The sequence below is a fragment of the Ranitomeya imitator genome, chromosome 2, assembly GCF_032444005.1.
Source record: "Ranitomeya imitator isolate aRanImi1 chromosome 2, aRanImi1.pri, whole genome shotgun sequence".
NCBI classification, from domain to species: domain Eukaryota; kingdom Metazoa; phylum Chordata; class Amphibia; order Anura; family Dendrobatidae; genus Ranitomeya; species Ranitomeya imitator.
Window position 1 is genome coordinate 469,340,425 of NC_091283.1, and position 23,431 is coordinate 469,363,855.

At 43.8% G+C, this 23,431-nt stretch overlaps 1 protein-coding gene across 1 annotated transcript in view; it reads right to left on the reverse strand.

Moving 5' to 3' along the window:
• The window catches only part of VAPB (VAMP associated protein B and C), a 66,001-nt gene extending 47,426 nt beyond the window's left edge, over positions 1-18,575 (reverse strand). Inside the window, exon 1 of the mRNA XM_069751240.1 lies at positions 18,376-18,575. Coding sequence (XP_069607341.1) covers positions 18,376-18,433 — 58 coding nt within the window. The 5' untranslated portion in view covers positions 18,434-18,575. The remainder of the gene's footprint in view (positions 1-18,375) is intronic.
• Positions 18,576-23,431: the final 4,856 nt, after the last annotated feature.

The following is a 23,431-nucleotide window of genomic DNA, read 5'->3' on the forward strand; positions in this document are numbered from 1 at the left end:
ATGGGATTTCTAGAAATGTCATGTCCACTATGCATGCATGTGCGCATGCGAATCACCCGCAGAGACTGACAAGATCACAACATGTCAATTTCTCTTGTGGAAACGCTAGTCTCCGCAATAGAATGTATTGAATACAGTAAATCCACATGGATCAGTGAACACAAGCGGACTTACATGCGTTCAATCGAAGGCAGCGTTTTGGACGCTTCGTACAAAGCGCTGCTACTTCCGTGAGCACATAGCTTTAGGGTTCTTTTCCCAGAATTGCAATGAATGGAACAGACCTCAATCCCATAGAGAATGAACAGAGAGATCAATACAGGTGGACAGAACCCCAGCATAAATATATATGTAATGTCAGTGGCGTAAAGTGAAGCTTGAGGGCTCCAATGCAGTCTCCAACAGGACCCCCAACTAACAGGTGTTTCACAGTAAGGCCGGCTTCACACTCAGCGTATGAAAATACGGTCTATATATTACGGCCGTAATACGCTGAAAAGTCCCGAAAATAGTGGTCCGTAGCTCCTCCGTAGGCAGGGTGTTTCAGCGTTTTTTGCGCATGGCATCCTCCGTATGTCATCCGTACTGCGTGTTTTTATCGCAGGCTTGCAAAACCGACATACGGCTATACAAGGGATCCATGTGTTAAAAAAAAACAAAAAAAAAAAAACATATATACTGTGTATATACTGTTCCTAGATCGTAGGAACTTTCCTAGAAAGCTCCCTGGCTCGAGTTCATATGAGGACAACCAGCAGAGTGCGCCCTCTTATGATCTCGAGCCAGGGAGCTTTCTAGGAAAGTTCCCACGATCTAGGAACAGACAGCAGAGGGCGCCTCACCGCAAATGCAGGTAAATATAGGTCAATGACCTACTTTACCTACATTCTCCGGGGTTTTGCAGACATGAGCAACGTTGCATTAGCAAAGCTCGTGGCTGCAAAATATTTTAACCCCTTCAGATGGATTTACATAGTTGGACGTGACAGATCCTCGGAAGGTATGTATATTGTTGGTTTATTTTATTTTTTTAATTCACAGATCGAGGGTCTTCAGTGAGTGGATTGAGAGTAGAATAAAATATTACAACAACCTTTGTGATTTTTTCATTAAATTAATTTTAAATAATGTGTGTTTTTTTTAACCCTTTACTAGTATTGGATAAATAATGGATAGGTGTCATAATTGACGCCTCTCCATTATTAATTTGGCTTAATGTCACCTTACAATAGCAAGGTGGCATTAACCCTTCATTACCCCATATCCCACCGCTACACGGGAATGGGAAGAGAGTGGCCAAGTGCCAGAATAGGCGCATCTTCCAGATGTGCCTTTTCTGGGGTGGCAGATGTTTTTAGCCAGGGGGGGCCAATAACCATGGACCCTCTCCAGGCTAATAATATCTGCCCTCAGTCACTGGCTTTATTACTCTGGCGGAGAAAATTGTGCGGGAGCCCACGCCAATTTTTTCCGCCATTTAACCCTTTAATTTACTAGCTAGAACGGCCAAACTTTGCATAGACACACTACTGACATTAGTAGTGTGGAATATGCGAAAAAAAATGGTGATATGAGATGGTTTACTGTATGTAAACCAGGTCTCATATCATGTCGGGTTTAGGAAGGAGAAAGCAAAAGCCGGTAATTGCTATATCGCGTTGGATGAAGTAATAATATATATACATATATGTGTCTCAATGACTATATATATATATAATCCGTATTTTTGGGGCTTCCTCAGACTTTCATTGACGTTTTATTTGCGCAATACGGTGACAAACGCAGCATGCTGCGATTTTCTACGGCCGTAGAAAGCCGTATAATACTAATCAGGAAAATACGGCAGATAGGAGCAGGGGCATAGAGAATAATTGTGCCGTATTTTATGCGAGTTTTACGGACGTAGTTTCTGCGCTCTTACGTCCGTAAAACTCGCTAGTGTGAGGCCGGCCTAATAGTCTTTTCATATGAGGCAAAAGGACTTTTTAAGCCCCATAGTCTCTATGGCCCAGGTGGAATTAGAGTCCCTGCACCCATTTTAGTTTCACCTTTGTAATATACGGTAATTGAGCGTGGCAATATACACACTGATCGCTGTCTTCCGTGGTTTCCAGCAGAGCTCCAATCCTCTTCTCACTCACATGACTGAAATTCGGATTTGTCGCATCACACTGTGCTCTGTGTGCGAGACAGAAGTCAACTTTAACAAAGCAAGTCTATTGAGCCTTGTTCATACACTCTATAGACTTGTACTGGAAAAAAATGACTTCCAACTCATACACAGAGCCCATTCTGGTCTGGCAAGTTGGAACGGCCACCATAAGAGTGAGAAGAGGTCCGGAGCGGCGCTGGAAACTGTTTAAGACAGCGATCGGCGAGTATATTAATGTGCTTAAACTACATAACACATACATTTACAGGTTTAGGGAATAAAAATGCTGTGGAAGTGCTTCTTTAATGCCAGATGAGAACAAAATGGAAGCGATTCAGGGATAGTAACAAAATATAATGCTCTCTGAGGAGGCGCAACGTGTACAACCTGTGGTGGAGTGTATTCCATGTGATGTACGAGCTCTGAGGCAATTATGTCATGAAGGAATAATAATCTCTATTTAACAAGGCACACCATTATATGCCTCTTTTTTTCCCCTTTATCAATCTACGGTAATAAAAAAGTTAAATAAAAAGTGGCATGGTAGAATGTAATATTCCCACAAAATGGGGCTGAACAGGGGCAAGCGAATTAGTACGGAGCCGAATGATTTGCAGTCTACCCTACAACCTCCGTTCACACGGCTCTGCCAAATACATGAGGAGTAACATACGGTACATTTAGAAAAAATAAAGAATTTATGTAAAATAATTCAGATTGGTGGGGTGGTGTTGGAATCGCAGATTTTATATTGATCACCTAACTGAAGAATACATCATCAACTTTATATTCCCAAGAACCCATATAAATTAGGATACAGATGTTATCTATATGCAGGGTTTGTGATAACTAGCTCAAAAGTCATAAGTGTTCAAGCGCTTGGACTCGCACCGACAGGCAGATAAGGGAATTTTTATTCCCAATGGTATTTTTTATCCCAGGTTAAATGCCCGACTGCCGCTCCATTCATTCTCTACGGGAAAATTCCTTTAACTATCGCCAGACAGATGAAGTTGGGAAAGATTCGGAAAATACATGCTGCATTGCCATGCCCAATCCTCTTGCTCTTTTGGGAGATAAGTCAACACATCAGATCTGTCGAGCAGCGGCTTGCTACTCTCTTTCCCTGTGTGTGTATGGTAATGGACGGAGTACAGAAAGGTATTGGCTACCTAAGGTTCATCTCCAGGCACTGATAAAGGCCTACGCCACTTTCCGCACTTATGTACTTGATAATCAATAAAGGGAGGGAAAACCCCTTTAATAGGGTGTTGCCTACAGCAATTAATCAGATTTCTTACATGTCATGCACATGCAGAAATTCACAACGTGAATAAGATACCGTATATACCGTATTCATATGTAGATGTGTGCAGCATATCCACAGGCGTTATCGTTCTCTGGATCTTCCTGAACAGGGTTGTCCCCATGAGACGCTGGCTTTATCTGTGAAGCACTTTGACTCAAACTCAATAATGGAATCTGATGTAACGTCAGGGGCATAGGACACTGCACTGATAAAAGCAAGGAGAGGAGCCAGCCGGTACAAAGGCTTATGTCGCAGCAGCTGCGCTTTATCCTTTCTTATGGCCGCTGTATTGTAATGACATGACGAAGGGGCACAGTTGAATCAACACATGAAAATCAAAAAAAAAAAAAAGTGCTGTCAAGTCAATAAAATTAATGCAGCCATTACAGTTTCTGAGAACGCTGGCTGACAACTAGTATGGCCTCCATTCCCACGGTGCTCGATTATACACCTGCCAGGTTATCCGGGGATGCATCCCGCACCCCAGATCACTTTAACATGCAGGAATTCAGTATTCTAACACCCCCTATCGTTGCAGTCTGAACAGCCATGTTTGGTTGCCATTCAGAGGGTAGCGATATGCATCTTGTCAACCAGTACCAGCCTTACCAAGAATTTCATGATCCGAATTTACAGAATCATATATTATATGCCCATGATATTATTTGGGATCGTGACAGTGACTGTGGCCATAACACAGATGCTAATATATGTGCCTACCTTTCAGAGGTCTGAATGAGGCCAGAGCTCATGTCACGCTTCCATTATGGAAACAGAATGGCAGAAAATACTGACACGTGACATACAGCAGTGGTGGCCAATAGCTTATAACGGGGTCCATCTGTCGTCATCCCAGTCCTTTTACTGGGAAATGGCTTTCTTCACATCTGCATCAGAGCCTTTATTTTGAGGTCAGAAATAAGTCCGCAGAAATAACGCAGCATGCAGAGTTATTTTTTCTGCACCTGACAGACCCCAATTCAAGTTAAAGTGGTCTGTACAGATGATGCAAATCAATTTGCTGGAACACATCAGTAATCTGTGACTGCCTTTTACCTGCCAGAATCCACGTCTCCTCTTCTGATTACCTGGACTGGCACCATCTCATTGTTGCGACTTGATGCACATATATAATACTATGATCTATTTATATAATTGCCTTGTAATGTTTTCATTTCCTGTTCTGTCCAGATGTCACCGTATCCCAGAATTCCAAGTGGAGGAAGTTCACCGACCGCCATATTGGGACACCCAAGTGATGGGTGTCTCAATATGGAAATTGCTGCTGGTACCAACCTATAACGCGCAGGCACAGTGAATCCTTCGGCTGATCCTGGCGGCAGATGCGCGACGTGCCTACAGGCAGAGGATGTCGGTCACATTAAAGGGGTTTTCCCACGAACGAAAGTTCATTTAAAAAATTCACTGTGTTTGACCGTGTACGGAGCATACCACATCTCCTGGGCAGGGGAGGAGGCAAAAGATACTACTGACATTACAGCAGGGATCACAGAGGATTCATTTTGTGAGGTAAAATATTTCACTGACTGTTTAAAGAATATTTTACCCCACAAAATGTATCTTCTGCGCTCTCCTGCTGTAATATCAGTATTGTATTTTGCTTCCTGACCTGCCCAGGAGCTGTGGTATGTTCTGTACACGGTCTGACACAGACAATTTTTAAAATGAACTTTTGTGTGTGGGAAAACCCCTTTAAAAAGCAAATATCAACGCCAAAAATTGCTCCTCCCTGCATGCTTCCCTGAGATCCTCGGAGCAAAGCGATGTGATTGCTTTGCTCCGGGGGTCTCCTACCTTCTTCTCCCTGCAGGCCCCGGATCCAAAATGGCCGCGGGGCTGCATCCGGGTCCTGCAGGGAGGTGGCTTACCAGCGCCTGCTCAGAGCAAGCGCTGGTGAGCCTGCAGCCCTGCCTGTCAAATCGCTGATCTGACACAGTGCTGTGCAAAGTGTCAGATCAGCGATCTGACCCTATAACATAACAAAAATTGGAATAAAAAGCGTTCAAAAAATGTCACGTGCCCGAAAATGTTACCAATAAAAACGTCAACTCATCCCACAAAAAACAAGACCTCACATGACTCTGTGGACCAAAATATGGAAAAATTATAGCTCTCAAAATGTGGAGAAGCAAAAACTATTTTTTGCAATACAAAGTGTCTTTTAGTCTGTGACGGCTGTCAATCATAAAAATCCTCTAAAAACAACGCTATAAAAGCAAGTCAAATCCCTCCCCCCCCCCCCCTTCATCACCCCCTTAAGGTACCGTCACACTAGACTATATCGCTAGCGATCCGTGACGTTGCAGCATCCTGGCTAGCGATATCGTCCAGTGTGACAGGCAGCAGCGATCAGGCCCCTGCTGTGATGTCGCTGGTCGGGGAAGAAAGGCCAGAACTTTATTTCGTCGCTGGCTCTCCCGCTGACATCGCTGAATCGGTGTGTGTGTGACGCCGATTCAGCGATGTCTTCACTGGTAACCAGGGTAAACATCGGGTTACTAAGCGCAGGGCCGCGCTTAGTAACCCGATGTTTACCCTGGTTACCAGCATAAACGTTAAAAAACAACCACTACATACTTACCTACCGCTGTCTGTCCCCGGCGCTCTGCTTCTCTGGTCTGGCTGTGAGTGCCGGGCAGCCGGAAAGCAGAGCGGTGACGTCACCGCTCTGCTTTCCGGCCGCTGTGCTCACAGCCAGACCAGAGAAGCAGAGCGCCGGGGACAGACACGGAAGGTAAGTATGTAGTGTTTGTTTTTTTTACTTTAACGATGGTAACCAGGGTAAACATCGGGTTACTAAGCGCGGCCCTGCGCTTAGTAACCCGATGTTTACCCTGGTTACCGGCATCGTTGGTCGCTGGAGAGCTGTCTGTGTGACAGCTCTCCAGCGACCAAACAGCGACGCTGCAGCGATCCGGATCGTTGTCGGTATCGCTGCAGCGTCGCTTAGTGTGACGGTACCTTTAGTTAGGGAACAATAAAATAAAAAAAATGTATTTATTTCCATTTTCCGGTTAGGGCTAGGGTTAGGGCTAGGGCTAGTAGGGTTAGAACTAGGGTTAGGGTTTCAGTTAGAATTTGGGGTTTCCACTGTTTAGGCACATCAGGGGCTCTCCAAACGCGACATGGCATCCGATCTCAATTCCAGCCAATTCTGCGCTGAAAAAGTAAACCAGTGCTTTTTTTTTTTTCCACAGATCTGCGATATAAACTGTAGTGAAACACTTGGGGGTTCAAAGTTCTCATAACACATCTAGATAAGTTCCTTGGGGGGTCTAGTTTCCAATATGGGGTCACTTGTGGGGGGTTTCTACTGTTTAGTTACATCAGGGGCTCTGCAAATGCAACATGGCGTCCCATCTCAATTCCTGTCAATTTTGCATTGAAAAGTCAAACGGCGCTCCTTCCCTTCTGAGCTCTGCCATGAGCCCAACAGTGGTTTACCCCCACATATGGGATATCAGCGTACTCAGGACAAATTGTACAACAACTTTTGGGGTCCAATTTCTTCTCTTACCTTTGGCAAAATAAAAAATTGGGGTGAAAAGATCATTTTTGTGAAAAAATATGTTTTATTTTTACGGCTCTGAATTATAAACTTCTGTGAAGCATTTGGTGGGTCAAAGTGCTCACCACACATCTAGATAAGTTCCTAAGGGGGGTCTACTTTCCAAAATGGTGTCACTTGTGAGGGGTTTCAATGTTTAGGCACATCAGTGGCTCTCCAAATGCAACATGGCGTCCCATCTCAATTCCTGTCAAATTTTGCATTGAAAAGTCAAACGGCGCTCCTTCCCTTCCGAGCTCTGCCATGCGCCCAAACAGTGGTTTACCCCCACATATGGGGTATCGGTATACTCAGGACAAAATGCACAACAACTTTTTGCATCCTATTTTTTCTCTTACCCTTGGGAAAATAAATCAAATTGGAGCTGAAGTAAATTGTGTGTGAAAAAAAGTTAAATGTTCATTTTTATTTAAACATTCCAAAAATTCCTGTGAAACACCTGAAGGGTTAATAAACTTCTTGAATGCGGTTTTGAGCACCTTGAGGGGTGCAGTTTTTAGAATGGAGTCACACTTGGTTATTTTTTATCATATAAACCCCTCAAAATGACTTCAAATGAGATGTGGTCCCTAAAAAAAAATGGTGTTGTAAAAATGAGAAATTGATGGTCAATTTTTAACCCTTATAACTCCCTAACAAAAAAAAAATTTGGGTTCCAAAATTGTGCTGATGTAAAGTAGACATGTGGGAAATGTTACTTATTAAGTATTTTGTGTGACATATCTCTGTGATTTAAGGGCATAAAAATTCAAAGTTGGAAAATTGCGAAATTTTCAAAATTTTCACCAAATTTCCATTTTTTTCACAAATAAACGCAATTCAGATCAAAGAAAATTTACCACCATCATGAAGTACAATATGTCACGAGAAAACATTGTCAGAATCATCAAGATCCGTTGAAGCGTTCCAGAGTTATAACCTCATAAAGGGACAGTGGTCAGAATTGTAAAAATTGGCCCGGTCATTAACGTGCAAACCACCCTTAGGGCTTAAGGGGTTAATATATGCTTACCTTGTAATGTCTTCACATCCTGTTCAGTCCAGATGTGTCAGGATCCCAGAATTCCAAGCGGCGGAAGTTCACAGATCTCCATATTGGGACACCCAAGTGATGGGTGTCAATATGGAAACTGCTGGAGGTACCAGCCTCTTGCACAGTACCACCAGTGGAACACAGTCGCAACACACACACACGCAGGCACTGTATACGCCGTACGCACCACACACACACTATTTGCACCGTACACATCACGTGCACTGTATGCGTAATATATGTACTGAGTAATATAGGAGTTGATCTACACATGGTAAGCTCCCAGCTGCTATAGTACTACATGTCCCATCATACACTGCCAGACAGTGTATCCCCTGATACAAAGAATAAGCCTGCAACTTAATGTGATATATTCCATCAGGCAATCCTACACATGGGGACAATCTGGGGGCTCCCCATAGACCCACTGACGATCACATCTAAGATCAAATAATTGGACTATATATAGTGCAGTGGATAGGAGACACATGAATCATTGCTTTTCTTAAGGTACTGTCACACTAGACGATATCGCTAGTGATCCGTGACGTTGCAGCGTCCTCGCTAGCGATATCGTCCAGTGTGACAGGCAGCAGCGATCAGGCCCCTGCTGTGCTGTCGCTGGTCGGGGAAGAAAGTCCAGAACTTTATTTCGTCGCTGGACTCCCCGTAGACATCGCTGAATCGGCGTGTGTGACACCGATTCAGCGATGTCTTCGCTGGTAACCAGGGTAAACATCGGGTAACTAAGCGCAGGGCCACGCTTAGTAACCCGATGTTTACCCTGGTTACCATCCTAAAAGTAAAAAAACAAACACTACATACTTACCTACAGCCGTCTGTCCTCCAGCGCTGTGCTCTGCACTCCTCCTGCTCTGGCTGTGAGCGTCGGTCAGCCGGAAAGCAGAGCGGTGACGTCACCGCTCTGCTTTCTGGCTGCCCGGCGCTCACAGCCAGACCAGAGAAGCAGAGCGCCGAGGACAGACGGCTGTAGGTAAGTATGTAGCGTTTGTTTTTTTACTTTTTAGGATGGTAACCAGGGTAAACATCGGGTTACTAAGCGCGGCCCTGCGCTTAGTTACCCGATGTTTACCCTGGTTACCGGGGACCTCGGGATCGTTGGTCGCTGGAGAGCTGTCTGTGTGACAGCTCTCCAGCGACCAAACAGCGACGCTGCAGCGATCCGGATCGTTGTCGGTATCGCTGCAGCGTCGCTATGTGTGACGGTACCTTTAGCTGTATTAAAGCTGGTGGTGGTGGGAGGGATTTTTTTCTCCGGTTGTAGTAAGGACTGGGAATAAACCCAATACTATGCTAATGGGAGCAGGCCGAGGGTCACACTGCACCGTAGAGGGTCGGATCAGAGGAGCAATTTCTGCAACATGACAGTAAGTGTATGAAAAAAAAAGAAAAAATCACACCAAGAAAAATGTGTGTGTAAAAAATGTCAAAAATATGATTAACATTGAGTGTAAAATTCATCTGATTTTCATCAAGAAAAAACATACAGCGATTTTCATCTCAATTCTCACTCGTAAGTCAGATGGGGTTTGTTTTTTTTACAACTGCTGATGTATAAAATTTACAAAGCAAATGTAGTTTCCCATGTTAGAGAATTGCAACGTAGCCATAAAATTCTGATGTCTTATTGATCCTTGTAAGATCCAATTGGTTTTTTTGCAGATCCATAGACTTGAATGGGCAAGTCATCAGACATATACTAGAAACTAGCGCACGACGAAATTATTTCACGAGCTCATAGGAGCAGCTGAACACGATAAAATTGGTCCGAGTGCTGTCTGCGTAATGGCAGTTTATCACAGACGGCACTCAGAGTAAAAGAGTGTGTGTGTGTGTGTGTGTTGCACAAGTCCATATATACATGCACACAACATGCATGTATATTACATACACACGCACCCACATAAATGCACAAGTCCGTATATATCACACACATTATATACACACACATTACACTTAAGTCCATACATTATATACATACATGTAATACACACACGTGTGGCTGTAACATGCCGCAAAAATTGCACACACACAAGTCCATATACATATTACACACACACACGTGTGGCTGTAACATGCTGCATACACTACACACACGTGTATATATATATATATATATATATATTGTGGCTGTAACATGCTGCATACACTACACACACGTGTATATATGTATGTGTGTGTGTGTGTGTGTGTGTGTGTGTGTGTGTGTGTGTGTGTGTGTGTGTGTGTGTGTGTGTGTGTGTGTGTGTGTGTGTATATATATATATATATATATATATATATATATAATTGTCTAAGTTCCACTTCCGTCTCTTTGTCTGTCACGGAAATCCCACGTCACTGATTTGTCACGCTCAGCCGTCCGCAACCAATCAGTGACAGGCACAGTCCAGCCACAAATTGGCCCCTCCCTACTCCCCTCCAGTCAGTGCCCCCTCCATACTCCCCTACAGTCAGCGCCCACATAGCGTTTTAGCAGTCCATTAACGCTGCCATTAACCCTGTAAGTGTGACCAACTTTTTACTATTGATGCTGCCTAAGCAGCATCAATAATAAAAACCATGTTAAAAATAAAAAATAAAAATCATTATATTCTCACCATCCAGCGTCCGCGGCAGCCTTTCCCGCTCCTCGATACGCTCCGGACCCAAGAATGCATTGCGGCAATAACCCCAGATGACGTAGCGGTCTCGCGAGACCGCTACATCATCACGGGTTATTGCCGCAAGGCATTACTGGGAACGGAGCATCGCTAAACGCCTGGGCCCGGGGGCCGCCGGAAGGCGAGTATATAACTATTTTTTATTTTAATTATTTTTTTTTAACAGGGATATGGAGCCCACATTGCTATATACTACGTGGGCTGTGCTATATACTGCGTGGGCTGTGAGACTCTTTCGCCGGGGGGCCCTCAAAAACCTGCAGCTGGCCCTGGCTTCACTGATTGGTCGCACCCGGGTGCGACCAATCAGCAACAGGCGCAGTCCGGCCGCGAATTGGCGCGGGATTTGAACCACGCTTCGCTAATTGGTCGCGCCCAGTGGACCGAATCCTGTGTATTCGTTGCATTATTCTGAAATCTTCATAAATAAACTACATACATATTCTAGAATACCCAATGCGTTAGAATCGGGCCACCATCTAGCATATTATACATATACACACACACATACATGTATATATTACACACACGTAGCTGTAACATGCCACATACACTACACACATCCATTATATACATCACGTACATATCACACACGTGTGGCTGTAACATGCCACATACACTACACACACGTCCATATACATTATATACATACATGTATATATCTTGTGTGGCTGTAACATGCCGCATCCACTACACACGTCCATATATTATATACACACACATACATGTATATATTACACACGTGTGGCTGTAACATGCCGCATACACTACACCCATCTATATATTATATACACACACATACATACATGTACGTATCACACACATGTGGCTGTAACGTACTGCATACACTACACACATCCACATATATTATATATACACATACATGTACGTATTACACACGTGTGGCTGTAACATGCCGCATACACTACATACATCCATATATATATTATATATACACATACATGTACGTATTACACACGTGTGGCTGTAACATGCCGCATACACTACATACATCCATATATATATTATATATACACACATACATGTACGTATTACACACGTGTGGCTGTAACATGCCGCATACACTACATACATCCATATATATATTATATATACACATACATGTACGTATTACACACGTGTGGCTGTAACATGCCGCATACACTCCTCACATCCATATATATATATTATATACAAACATACATGTACGTATTACACACGTGTGGCTGTAACATGCCGCATACACTCCTCACATCCATATATATATTATATACACACATACATGTACGTATTACACACGTGTGGCTGTAACATGCCGCATACACTCCTCACATCCATATATATATATTATATACACACATACATGTACGTATTACACACGTGTGGCTGTAACATGCCGCATACACTCCTCACATCCATATATATTATATACACACATACATGTACGTATTACACACGTGTGGCTGTAACATGCCGCATACACTCCTCACATCCATATATATATATTATATACACACATACATGTACGTATTACACACGTGTGGCTGTAACATGCCACATACACTCCTCACATCCATATATAATAATAATAATAATTTTTATTTATATAGCGCCAACATATTCCGCAGCGCTTTACAAATTCTAGAGGGGACTTGTACAGACAATAGACATTACAGCATAACAGAAATCACAGTTCAAAATAGATACCAAGAGGAATGAGGGCCCTGCTCGCAAGCTTACAAACTATGAGGAAAAGGGGAGACACGAGAGGTGGATGGTAACAATTGCTTTAGTTATTCGGACCGGCCGTAGTGTAAGGCTCGGGTGTTCATGTAAAGCTGCATGAACCAGTTACCTGCCTAAGTATGTAGCAGTACAGACACAGAGGGCTAATACTGCATAAAGTGTATGAGAACATGATGCGAGGAACCTTTTTTTTTTTTTTATTATCATAAATAGGCCACACAGGGATCGTTAGGTTAATGCATTGAGGCGGTAGGCCAGTCTGAACAAATGAGTTTTTAGGGTACGCTTAAAACTGTGGGGATTGGGGATTAATCGTATTAACCTAGGTAGTGCATTCCAAAGAATCGGCGCAGCACGTGTAAAGTCTTGGAGACGGGAGTGGGAGGTTCTGATTATTGAGGATGCTAACCTGAGGTCATTAGCGGAGCGGAGGGCACGGGTAGGGTGGTAGACTGATACCAGGGAGGAGATGTAGGGTGGTGCTGAGCCATGGAGTGCTTTGTGGATGAGGGTAGTAGTTTTGCACTGGATTCTGGAGTGGATGGGTAGCCAGTGTAATGACTGGCACAGGGTAGAGGCATCGGTGTAACGGTTGGTGAGGAATATGATCCTGGCTGCAGCATTCAGGACAGATTGGAGAGGGGAGAGTTTTGCAAGAGGGAGGCCGATTAGTAGAGAGTTACAATAGTCCAGACGAGAATGAATAAGTGAAACAGTCAGAGTTTTTGCAGAGTCGAAAGTAAGAAAAGGGCGAATTCTAGAAATGTTTTTGAGATGCAGGTAAGAAGAGCGAGCCAGTGATCGGATGTAGGGGGTGAATGAAAGGTCAGAATCAAGGATGACCCCAAGGCAGCGGGCATGTTGCTTTGGAGTAATGGTGGAACCGCATACGGAGATGGCAATGTCAGGCAAAGGTAGGTTAGTAGAGGGAGAGAATACGAGGAGTTCAGTTTTTGACAGGTTTAGTTTCAGATAGAGGGAGGACATGATGTTAGAGACAGCGGTAAGACAATCACTGGTGTTTTCTAAAAAGGTCGGTGTGATATCAGGAGAAGAAGTGTATAATTGGGTGTCGTCAGCATAGAGATGGTACTGAAAACCAAATCTACTATAATCTAATATAATCTAATATAATCTAATCTATATATATATTATATACACACATACATGTACGTATTACACACGTGTGGCTGTAACATGCCGCATACACTCCTCACATCCATATATATATATATTATATACACACATACATGTACGTATTACACACGTGTGGCTGTAACATGCCGCATACACTCCTCACATCCATATATATATTATATACACACATACATGTACGTATTACACACGTGTGGCTGTAACATGCCGCATACACTCCTCACATCCATATATATATTATATATACACATACATGTACGTATTACACACGTGTGGCTGTAACATGCCGCATACACTACATACATCCATATATATATTATATATACACATACATGTACGTATTACACACGTGTGGCTGTAACATGCCGCATACACTACATACATCCATATATATATATATATATATATATATATTATATACACACATACATGTACGTATTACACACGTGTGGCTGTAACATGCCGCATACACTCCTCACATCCATATATATATTATATACACAAATACATGTACATATTACACACGTGTGGCTGTAACATGCCGCATACACTCCTCACATCCATATATATATTATATACACACATACATGTACGTATTACACACGTGTGGCTGTAACATGCCGCATACACTACACACATCCATATATATATTATATACACACATACATGTACGTATTACACACGTGTGGCTGTAACATGCCGCATACACTCCTCACATCCATATATATATTATATACACACATACATGTACGTATTACACACGTGTGACTGTAACATGCCGCATACACTCCTCACATCCATATATATATTATATACACACATACATGTACGTATTACATACGTGTGGCTGTAACATGCCGCATACACTCCTCACATCCATATATATATTATACACACACATACATGTACGTATTACACACGTGTGGCTGTAACATGCCGCATACACTCCTCACATCCATATATATATATTATACACACATACATGTACGTATTACACACGTGTGGCTGTAACATGCCGCATACACTCCTCACATCCATATATATATATTATATACACACATACATGTACGTATTACACACGTGTGGCTGTAACATGCCGCATACACTACATACATCCATATATATATATATTATATACACACATACATGTACGTATTACACACGTGTGGCTGTAACATGCCGCATACACTCCTCACATCCATATATATATATTATACACACATACATGTACGTATTACACACGTGTGGCTGTAACATGCCGCATACACTCCTCACATCCATATATATATATATTATATACACACATACATGTACGTATTACACACGTGTGGCTGTAACATGCCGCATACACTCCTCACATCCATATATATATTATATATACACATACATGTACGTATTACACACGTGTGGCTGTAACATGCCGCATACACTCCTCACATCCATATATATATATATTATACACACATACATGTACGTATTACACACGTGTGGCTGTAACATGCCGCATACACTCCTCACATCCATATATATATTATATACACACATACATGTACGTATTACACACGTGTGGCTGTAACATGCCGCATACACTCCTCACATCCATATATATATTATATACACACATACATGTACGTATTACACACGTGTGGCTGTAACATGCCGCATACACTCCTCACATCCATATATATATTATATACACACATACATGTACGTATTACACACGTGTGGCTGTAACATGCCGCATACACTCCTCACATCCATATATATATTATATACACACATACATGTACGTATTACACACGTGTGGCTGTAACATGCCGCATACACTCCTCACATCCATATATATATATTATACACACATACATGTACGTATTACACACGTGTGGCTGTAACATGCCGCATACACTCCTCACATCCATATATATATATTATATACACACATACATGTACGTATTACACACGTGTGGCTGTAACATGCCGCATACACTCCTCACATCCATATATATATTATATATACACATACATGTACGTATTACACACGTGTGGCTGTAACATGCCGCATACACTCCTCACATCCATATATATATATATTATATACACACATACATGTACGTATTACACACGTGTGGCTGTAACATGCCGCATACACTCCTCACATCCATATATATATATATTATATACACACATACATGTACGTATTACACACGTGTGGCTGTAACATGCCGCATACACTACATACATCCATATATATATATATTATATACACACATACATGTACGTATTACACACGTGTGGCTGTAACATGCCGCATACACTCCTCACATCCATATATATATATTATATACACACATACATGTACGTATTACACACGTGTGGCTGTAAAATGCCGCATACACTCCTCACATCCATATATATATATATATATTATATACACACATACATGTACGTATTACACACGTGTGGCTGTAACATGCCGCATACACTCCTCACATCCATATATATATATTATATACACACATACATGTACGTATTACACACGTGTGGCTGTAACATGCCGCATACACTCCTCACATCCATATATATATATATTATATACACACATACATGTACGTATTACACACGTGTGGCTGTAACATGCCGCATACACTCCTCACATCCATATATATATATATTATATACACACATACATGTACGTATTACACACGTGTGGCTGTAACATGCCGCATACACTCCTCACATCCATATATATATATATTATATACACACATACATGTACGTATTACACACGTGTGGCTGTAACATGCCGCATACACTCCTCACATCCATATATATATTATATACACACATACATGTACGTATTACACACGTGTGGCTGTAACATGCCGCATACACTCCTCACATCCATATATATATTATAAACACACATACATGTAAGTATTACACACGTGTGGCTGTAACATGCCGCATACACTCCTCACATCCATATATATATATATATTATATACACACATACATGTACGTATTACACACGTGTGGCTGTAACATGCCGCATACACTCCTCACATCCATATATATATTATATACACACATACATGTAAGTATTACACACGTGTGGCTGTAACATGCCGCATGCACTCCTCACATCCATATATATATATATTATATACACACATACATGTACGTATTACACACGTGTGGCTGTAACATGCCGCATACACTCCTCACATCCATATATATATTATATACACACATACATGTACGTATTACACACGTGTGGCTGTAACATGCCGCATACACTCCTCACATCCATATATATATTATATACACACATACATGTACGTATTACACACGTGTGGCTGTAACATGCCGCATACACTCCTCACATCCATATATATATTATACACACACATACATGTACGTATTACACACGTGTGGCTGTAACATGCCGCATACACTCCTCACATCCATATATATATTATATACACACATACATGTACGTATTACACACGTGTGGCTGTAACATGCCGCATACACTCCTCACATCCATATATATATTATATACACACATACATGTACGTATTACACACGTGTGGCTGTAACATGCCGCATACACTCCTCACATCCATATATATATTATATACACACATACATGTACGTATTACACACGTGTGGCTGTAACATGCCGCATACACTCCTCACATCCATATATATATTATATACACACATACATGTACGTATTACACACGTGTGGCTGTAACATGCCGCATACACTCCTCACATCCATATATATATATATTATATACACACATACATGTACGTATTACACACGTGTGGCTGTAACATGCCGCATACACTCCTCACATCCATATATATATATATTATATACACACATACATGTACGTATTACACACGTGTGGCTGTAACATGCCGCATACACTCCTCACATCCATATATATATTATATACACACATACATGTACGTATTACACACGTGTGGCTGTAACATGCCGCATACACTCCTCACATCCATATATATATTATATACACACATACATGTACGTATTACACACGTGTGGCTGTAACATGCCGCATACACTCCTCACATCCATATACATATTATATACACACATACATGTACGTATTACACACGTGTGGCTGTAACATGCCGCATACACTCCTCACATCCATATATATATTATATACACACATACATGTACGTATTACACACGTGTGGCTGTAACATGCCGCATACACTCCTCACATCCATATATATATATATATTATACACACATACATGTACGTATTACACACGTGTGGCTGTAACATGCCGCATACACTCCTCACATCCATATATATATATTATATACACACATACATGTACGTATTACACACGTGTGGCTGTAACATGCCGCATACACTCCTCACATCCATATATATATTATATACACACACATACATGTACGTATTACACACGTGTGGCTGTAACATGCCGCATACACTCCTCACATAAGACTTGTGCAGCACACACATAATCCGCACATTTCGGGGGGCGAGCACACACATAACACATGACATTAGTCCCCGAATATTGTGCAATCCCCCATGGGCGGGGAAGCCACATGCCGCCCGTCCTTCTCCAGCCCCTGCACCCCCGGGGCACCCCCATCCCCCTCAGTTCCCGGGCGGACGCCGCCCCAGGACTCCTCACCTTTGAATTTGAGCTCGTGCTGCGGCTCCAGGACAAGGACCTGCTCAGTTTTGGCCATGTCTCCTGTGAGGTGCTCTCGGGGAAGGGGCAGTGCATACAGCGGTCAGGGGGTGCTCGGGGCCTGTGCAGTGAGCAGTGCAGGAGCTGGTGATGCAGCAAAGCGGCGGAGGGCGGAGGCTGCTGACGTCACGCACTGCAAGGCCCTGGGCAACGGTCCGCCCGCTGCGCATGCGTACCACACGGGGCGGGGACGAAGGAGGAGGGCGGTTGAATGCAGGGGACACGCAGGGCAAAAGCCGAATAGCAGGGTGAGGGGGAGCAATGTGCACTGCGCATGTCTGTTCTCACCTGTATACATAACATACAGACGTGCCCGCACACAGCACAGTGCTCACATGTCAACAGTAGTTTTGGATGAAACTTTAACCCCTTTACGGTACCAATGAAAAACCACCAGAAAACACCAAAAATAAGTAAAATAAATAAATTGGGTGACTCATATATTATATAACTAATTCATTTTTTCCTGAGGAATGGAGGAGGGGGTGATAAACAATAGCAACCTTTTTCTTCTGTTCTAAAAAAAAATGGAAACCAGAGGTTTCCATGATAATCACTATGAAGCCGAGCAATTTTGCTCACAAATCCCGTTTGTTCCTAGACCTGAAACCCAAATGTGAGGACAGACCGGTAGCTTTATTTTCTGGGTCGGTATATGGCGTTTGCATTATTCGTCTGGAATAAAAGTGCAGCATGGATGCCATCCGAGTACGGGCTGATCCTCACAGATGGCCGAAGGTGGAGAAACTTCATGAAAATAAGACCAAACTCTGGTGAAAATCACCGATAAATCTCGGTCTGTTTTTACGTGACAAGACTGACATCTGAATGGGACCTTACAGTTTGTGCGTGAGAAATATATACCGCTTGCTCCCACCTACCCAAATGTTCAGGGGTCGATCTATGTGTTCATTAGACAGGACATCACTAGGGCAGCAGCGGCCACGTTCACACGTTGAGTATCTGGTCAGTATTTTACCTAAGTATTTGGTCAGTATTTTACCTCAGTATTTGGTCAGTAGGGCAGCAGCGGCCACGTTCACACGTTGAGTATCTGGTCAGTATTTTACCTCAGTATTTGGTCAGTATTTTACCTCAGTATTTGGTCAGTATTTTACCTCAGTATTTGTAAGCCAAAACCAGGAGAGGTTGATAAATACAGAAGTGGTGACGTGTTTCTATTATACTTTTCCTCTGAATGTTCCACTACTGGTTTTGGCTTACAAATACAAAGTAAAAAAAAAATAAAATGCTCAATGAGTGAATGTGGCCAAAGGGTATGTGCACATGCTGCGGATTACTCTGCAGATTTTTCCATACTGATTTTAGTAAATCCGCAGGTAAACTGCACTGCTGATTTCCTGCGGAATTACCGCAATCTGCGTATTTCCTGCGGAATTACCGCAATCTGCGGATTTTGTGCAGATTTACACCTGCCGATTCCTATTATGGAGCAGGTGTAAACCGCTGCGGAATCCGAACAAAGAATTGACATGCTGCGGAATAAACAACGCTACGTTTCCGTGCGCTTTTTTCCACAGCATGTGCACTGTGGATTTTGTTTTCCATAGGTTTACATGGTACTGTAAACGTGTAAGAGGGTGGTGCTGTTATGGACAGTAAAACGCTGCCACTTTAAGAGACAGCACCCCCTTGTCTGGTGTGATGGAATGTTCGGCTTTCCCCTGCTATAGACTGTGAAGATGAACTGCCCTAGAATTAGGGGAGGAGTTGAGCCTGAACTGTGCGTGTGAGCTGAAGCTGCTACAGAGAGAACTGTGTGCTGTTTGCTACAAGAAAGGTCCCACAGCTTGGGACGAAGTATATTTGTGAAATTTGCAAGACTTTTCCGGGTACAGCAAAGGTGGCTGTTCTGTGCTTGTTTGTGAAGCCACGGAGATACTGAGAAAGGGACTTACAGTTTCCAGGAGCATCCCTAGGATCCAGAAGCAAGGAGAAGGCCACGCTTCACAGAGCTGACAGAAAGCCGTGCGTACCACCATATTGGACTGCTGGGGCCCCCCTGGGACTGGCGAGTCCCCAACATCACCGTGAGTCTGTTCCTGTTTTGTGCACCTGTTAGGGCCTAGTGCAGGCTTCAGAAATCAGTACACGGGAGCCGTGTGGCCTGCTTAGTAAAGGCCAGGGAGGTTATACATAGAGTAGCATCGTTATTTGTTTATTGTTTAAAGTTGCTTGTGAGACATATTCTGAGTCTGTAATAGTTGGAGCACCATGCTATTTTACAGACAAGATAAAGTTTATAACTCTTGTAAAGTGTCTCTTGCCATTACATACCCCTGTTTGCATCTTCCTCACCCACTTCATTCCTTGCCTCCCAATAAATCTACCCTTTGTTGTTTGCACCTTATCTTGTGTACAGTAGTCTTCCTGCACCGTGGTGGTCCTCCGGCCATCGCTTCAAGTGGCGCTGCGAGCAAGAAACTGTCACCAAGATGGAGGCAGCAGACAGCAATGGCAGGAATGCTAATGTTAATGGAGATGCTGTGGGCATTGGTGGAACCCCTGCAAGGAATCTCCCTAAGGGCACCATATTTAGTGTGCTACCAAAGTTTGACGGCAAGAATATGCCACTGTCCGACTGGGTGTCCCAGCTGCAAAGCACCCTGAAGATTTATAACATCAGCCCAGACCTTGAAGTGGACATTGCGTTAACTGCCCTGGAGGGAGAAGCCCATAGAAACGTCTGCCTACAACCAGAACTCACCCGCAGTACCCTGAAGGAGCTAGTGAAGTTCCTGGAAGAGATCTACGGCAAGACTGCTAGCGCTGGACACCTTCGCGCCAAATTTTTCTCTAGGCTGCAGCGGGAAGAAGAAGGAATTTCTCAGTATGCAACAGCACTGCAAGAAGTGTTAGCAGAGGTGCAGAGAAAGGAGGCGGATGGACTTGGCGGCATGGGCTCTAAAGACCGGATACTCCGGGAGCAATTCATTCTGGGACTGCACAGCACATCCTTGAGGTGAGCACTGTCAGAACAGGTCCGGGCAGATCCGGCTCTTACGTTTCGTCAAATCCTGGCGGAAACAGTAGCCCGAAGTAAAGAAAAGATCTATGCGTCTGGGGTGATGCGTGTCCAGGGCACAAATACCAGAGGGGACCCAAACCATCAGGAGGCGCTGGTCCAGGTGGTGCAAGACTTGCAGCAGTCCCTTGTCAACGTGCAAGAGAAACTGACCCAGATGGAGCGAAGAGTGGGGGAACTACAACAGTCTGACCCACCGTACTCATGCAACCATACTTCAGCCCGTCCGATAAGGGATCAGTGGGAGCAAGCCCCCTCCCGTCAGGCATCGGAGGTACGAGGACAGGCTCAAGGTACCCCCCGGCGAGGAGGAGGCATCCAATGCTGGGAATGTGGAGGATGGGGGCACCTTGCCAGAGACTGTCGGAACTATACTCAAGGCCAACGGTAGCCGCCGTTAAACTACCAACCCCCGCAGTAGTGCGGCACTCTGCAGGGGAGTTGAGGAGAGAGGCCACTCCATATCATAACGAACACTTGATTGCTGGGAGCCCCATCCTACGTGCTGAATTCGAAGGAGTTCTAGTGGATTGCCTGATAGATACTGGGTCACAAGTGACAACGATGCCAGAAGCGTATTTCAAGCAGCATTTCCAGGACTTGGCCAAGCCAGAAAAAGAAACATTAGTCCGGTTGTTTGCTGCCAACCAACAACCGATCCCGGTCACAGGGGTCATGTGGATGAATATTCGAATCTGTGGGCAAGAAGTTGGGAGAAAAGGGATCCTGCTAGTCCCTGAGTCTATCAAGGAAGATGTGCCTGTAGTACTGGGAATGAACATCCTACGTGAACTCGATCAGATTATGTTTACCAAACGGGGACCTGGATATTGGAAGAAGGCTATAAAACATAAGCCTACTCAAGAAGCCCTTCAACGACTGATCCGTGTCTGTGGGACGCAGAAGAGTGTGCCATCTTATCAGACGGTAGGGGTCATCAGGGCTCCTGGTAGAGAACCTGTAATCCTACCTCCCAAGCGAGAAACTATAGTATACTTTCCAGTGGGGACTCACCGCAACCTTGACGGGTTGGAAGTGGTTGTTCAGCCTGTGGTAGGCGGAGGAGTGGACCAAGAAGTCATGATAGCTCGTACGATAGCTGTGGTCCAGCGAGTACATGTCCCCATAAGAGCTTTGAATGTGGGCCCCGGGGAGGTCACCTTGCCGCGAGGGACAGATCTGGCCCTGGTCTACCTTCATAAGGGTGAAGTGGTGAGTCAGAAGGAGATGTCTTTATCACCGAAAGAAGGTGTGGGGTGGACCCTAGCAGTTACTGCGGGGGACGAATAGCTGCCATCCCCGGAGTGGAGTGGACTGGTCATCCTTGATCAAATGGAAATGGATGTGAAGGCTCTGGTCCCTGAGCGTGTGCAAGCAATAGAAACTATGCTGTGGAAAAATCAGGCCGCATTCGCCTGTCACGCCGAAGATTTAGGCTGTACTGAAGCCATCACACATGAGATACCGACTGAGGAAGCTCGTCCAATTCGAGAACGATACCGGCAGATACCGCCCAAGATGTATCAAGAGGTGAAAACATTACTGAGGCAGATGCTGGATTCAGGAGTGGTGCAGAGTAGTCAGAGCCCTTGGGCAGCCCCGGTGGTGCTCGTCAAGAAAAAGAATGGGACAATCCGGTTCTGTGTAGATTACAGGAAACTCAATGCCTGCATTGTTCGAGACTCGTATCCGTTGCCCCGCATCGAGGAATCCTTGACAGCGTTGGGGAAAGCCAAGTACTTCTCTACCCTGGACCTAGCAAACGGATACTGGCAAGTAGCCGTGGCAGAGAAAGACAAAGAGAAAACCGCCTTCATCCTCCCTATGTGGCTGTTCGAGTTTAACTGGATGCCCTTTGGGCTCTCCAATGCTCCAGGCACATTTCAACGGCTGATGGAAAAGTGTTTGGGAGACTGAAATTTTGAGGCTACCCTGATCTATCTGGATGAC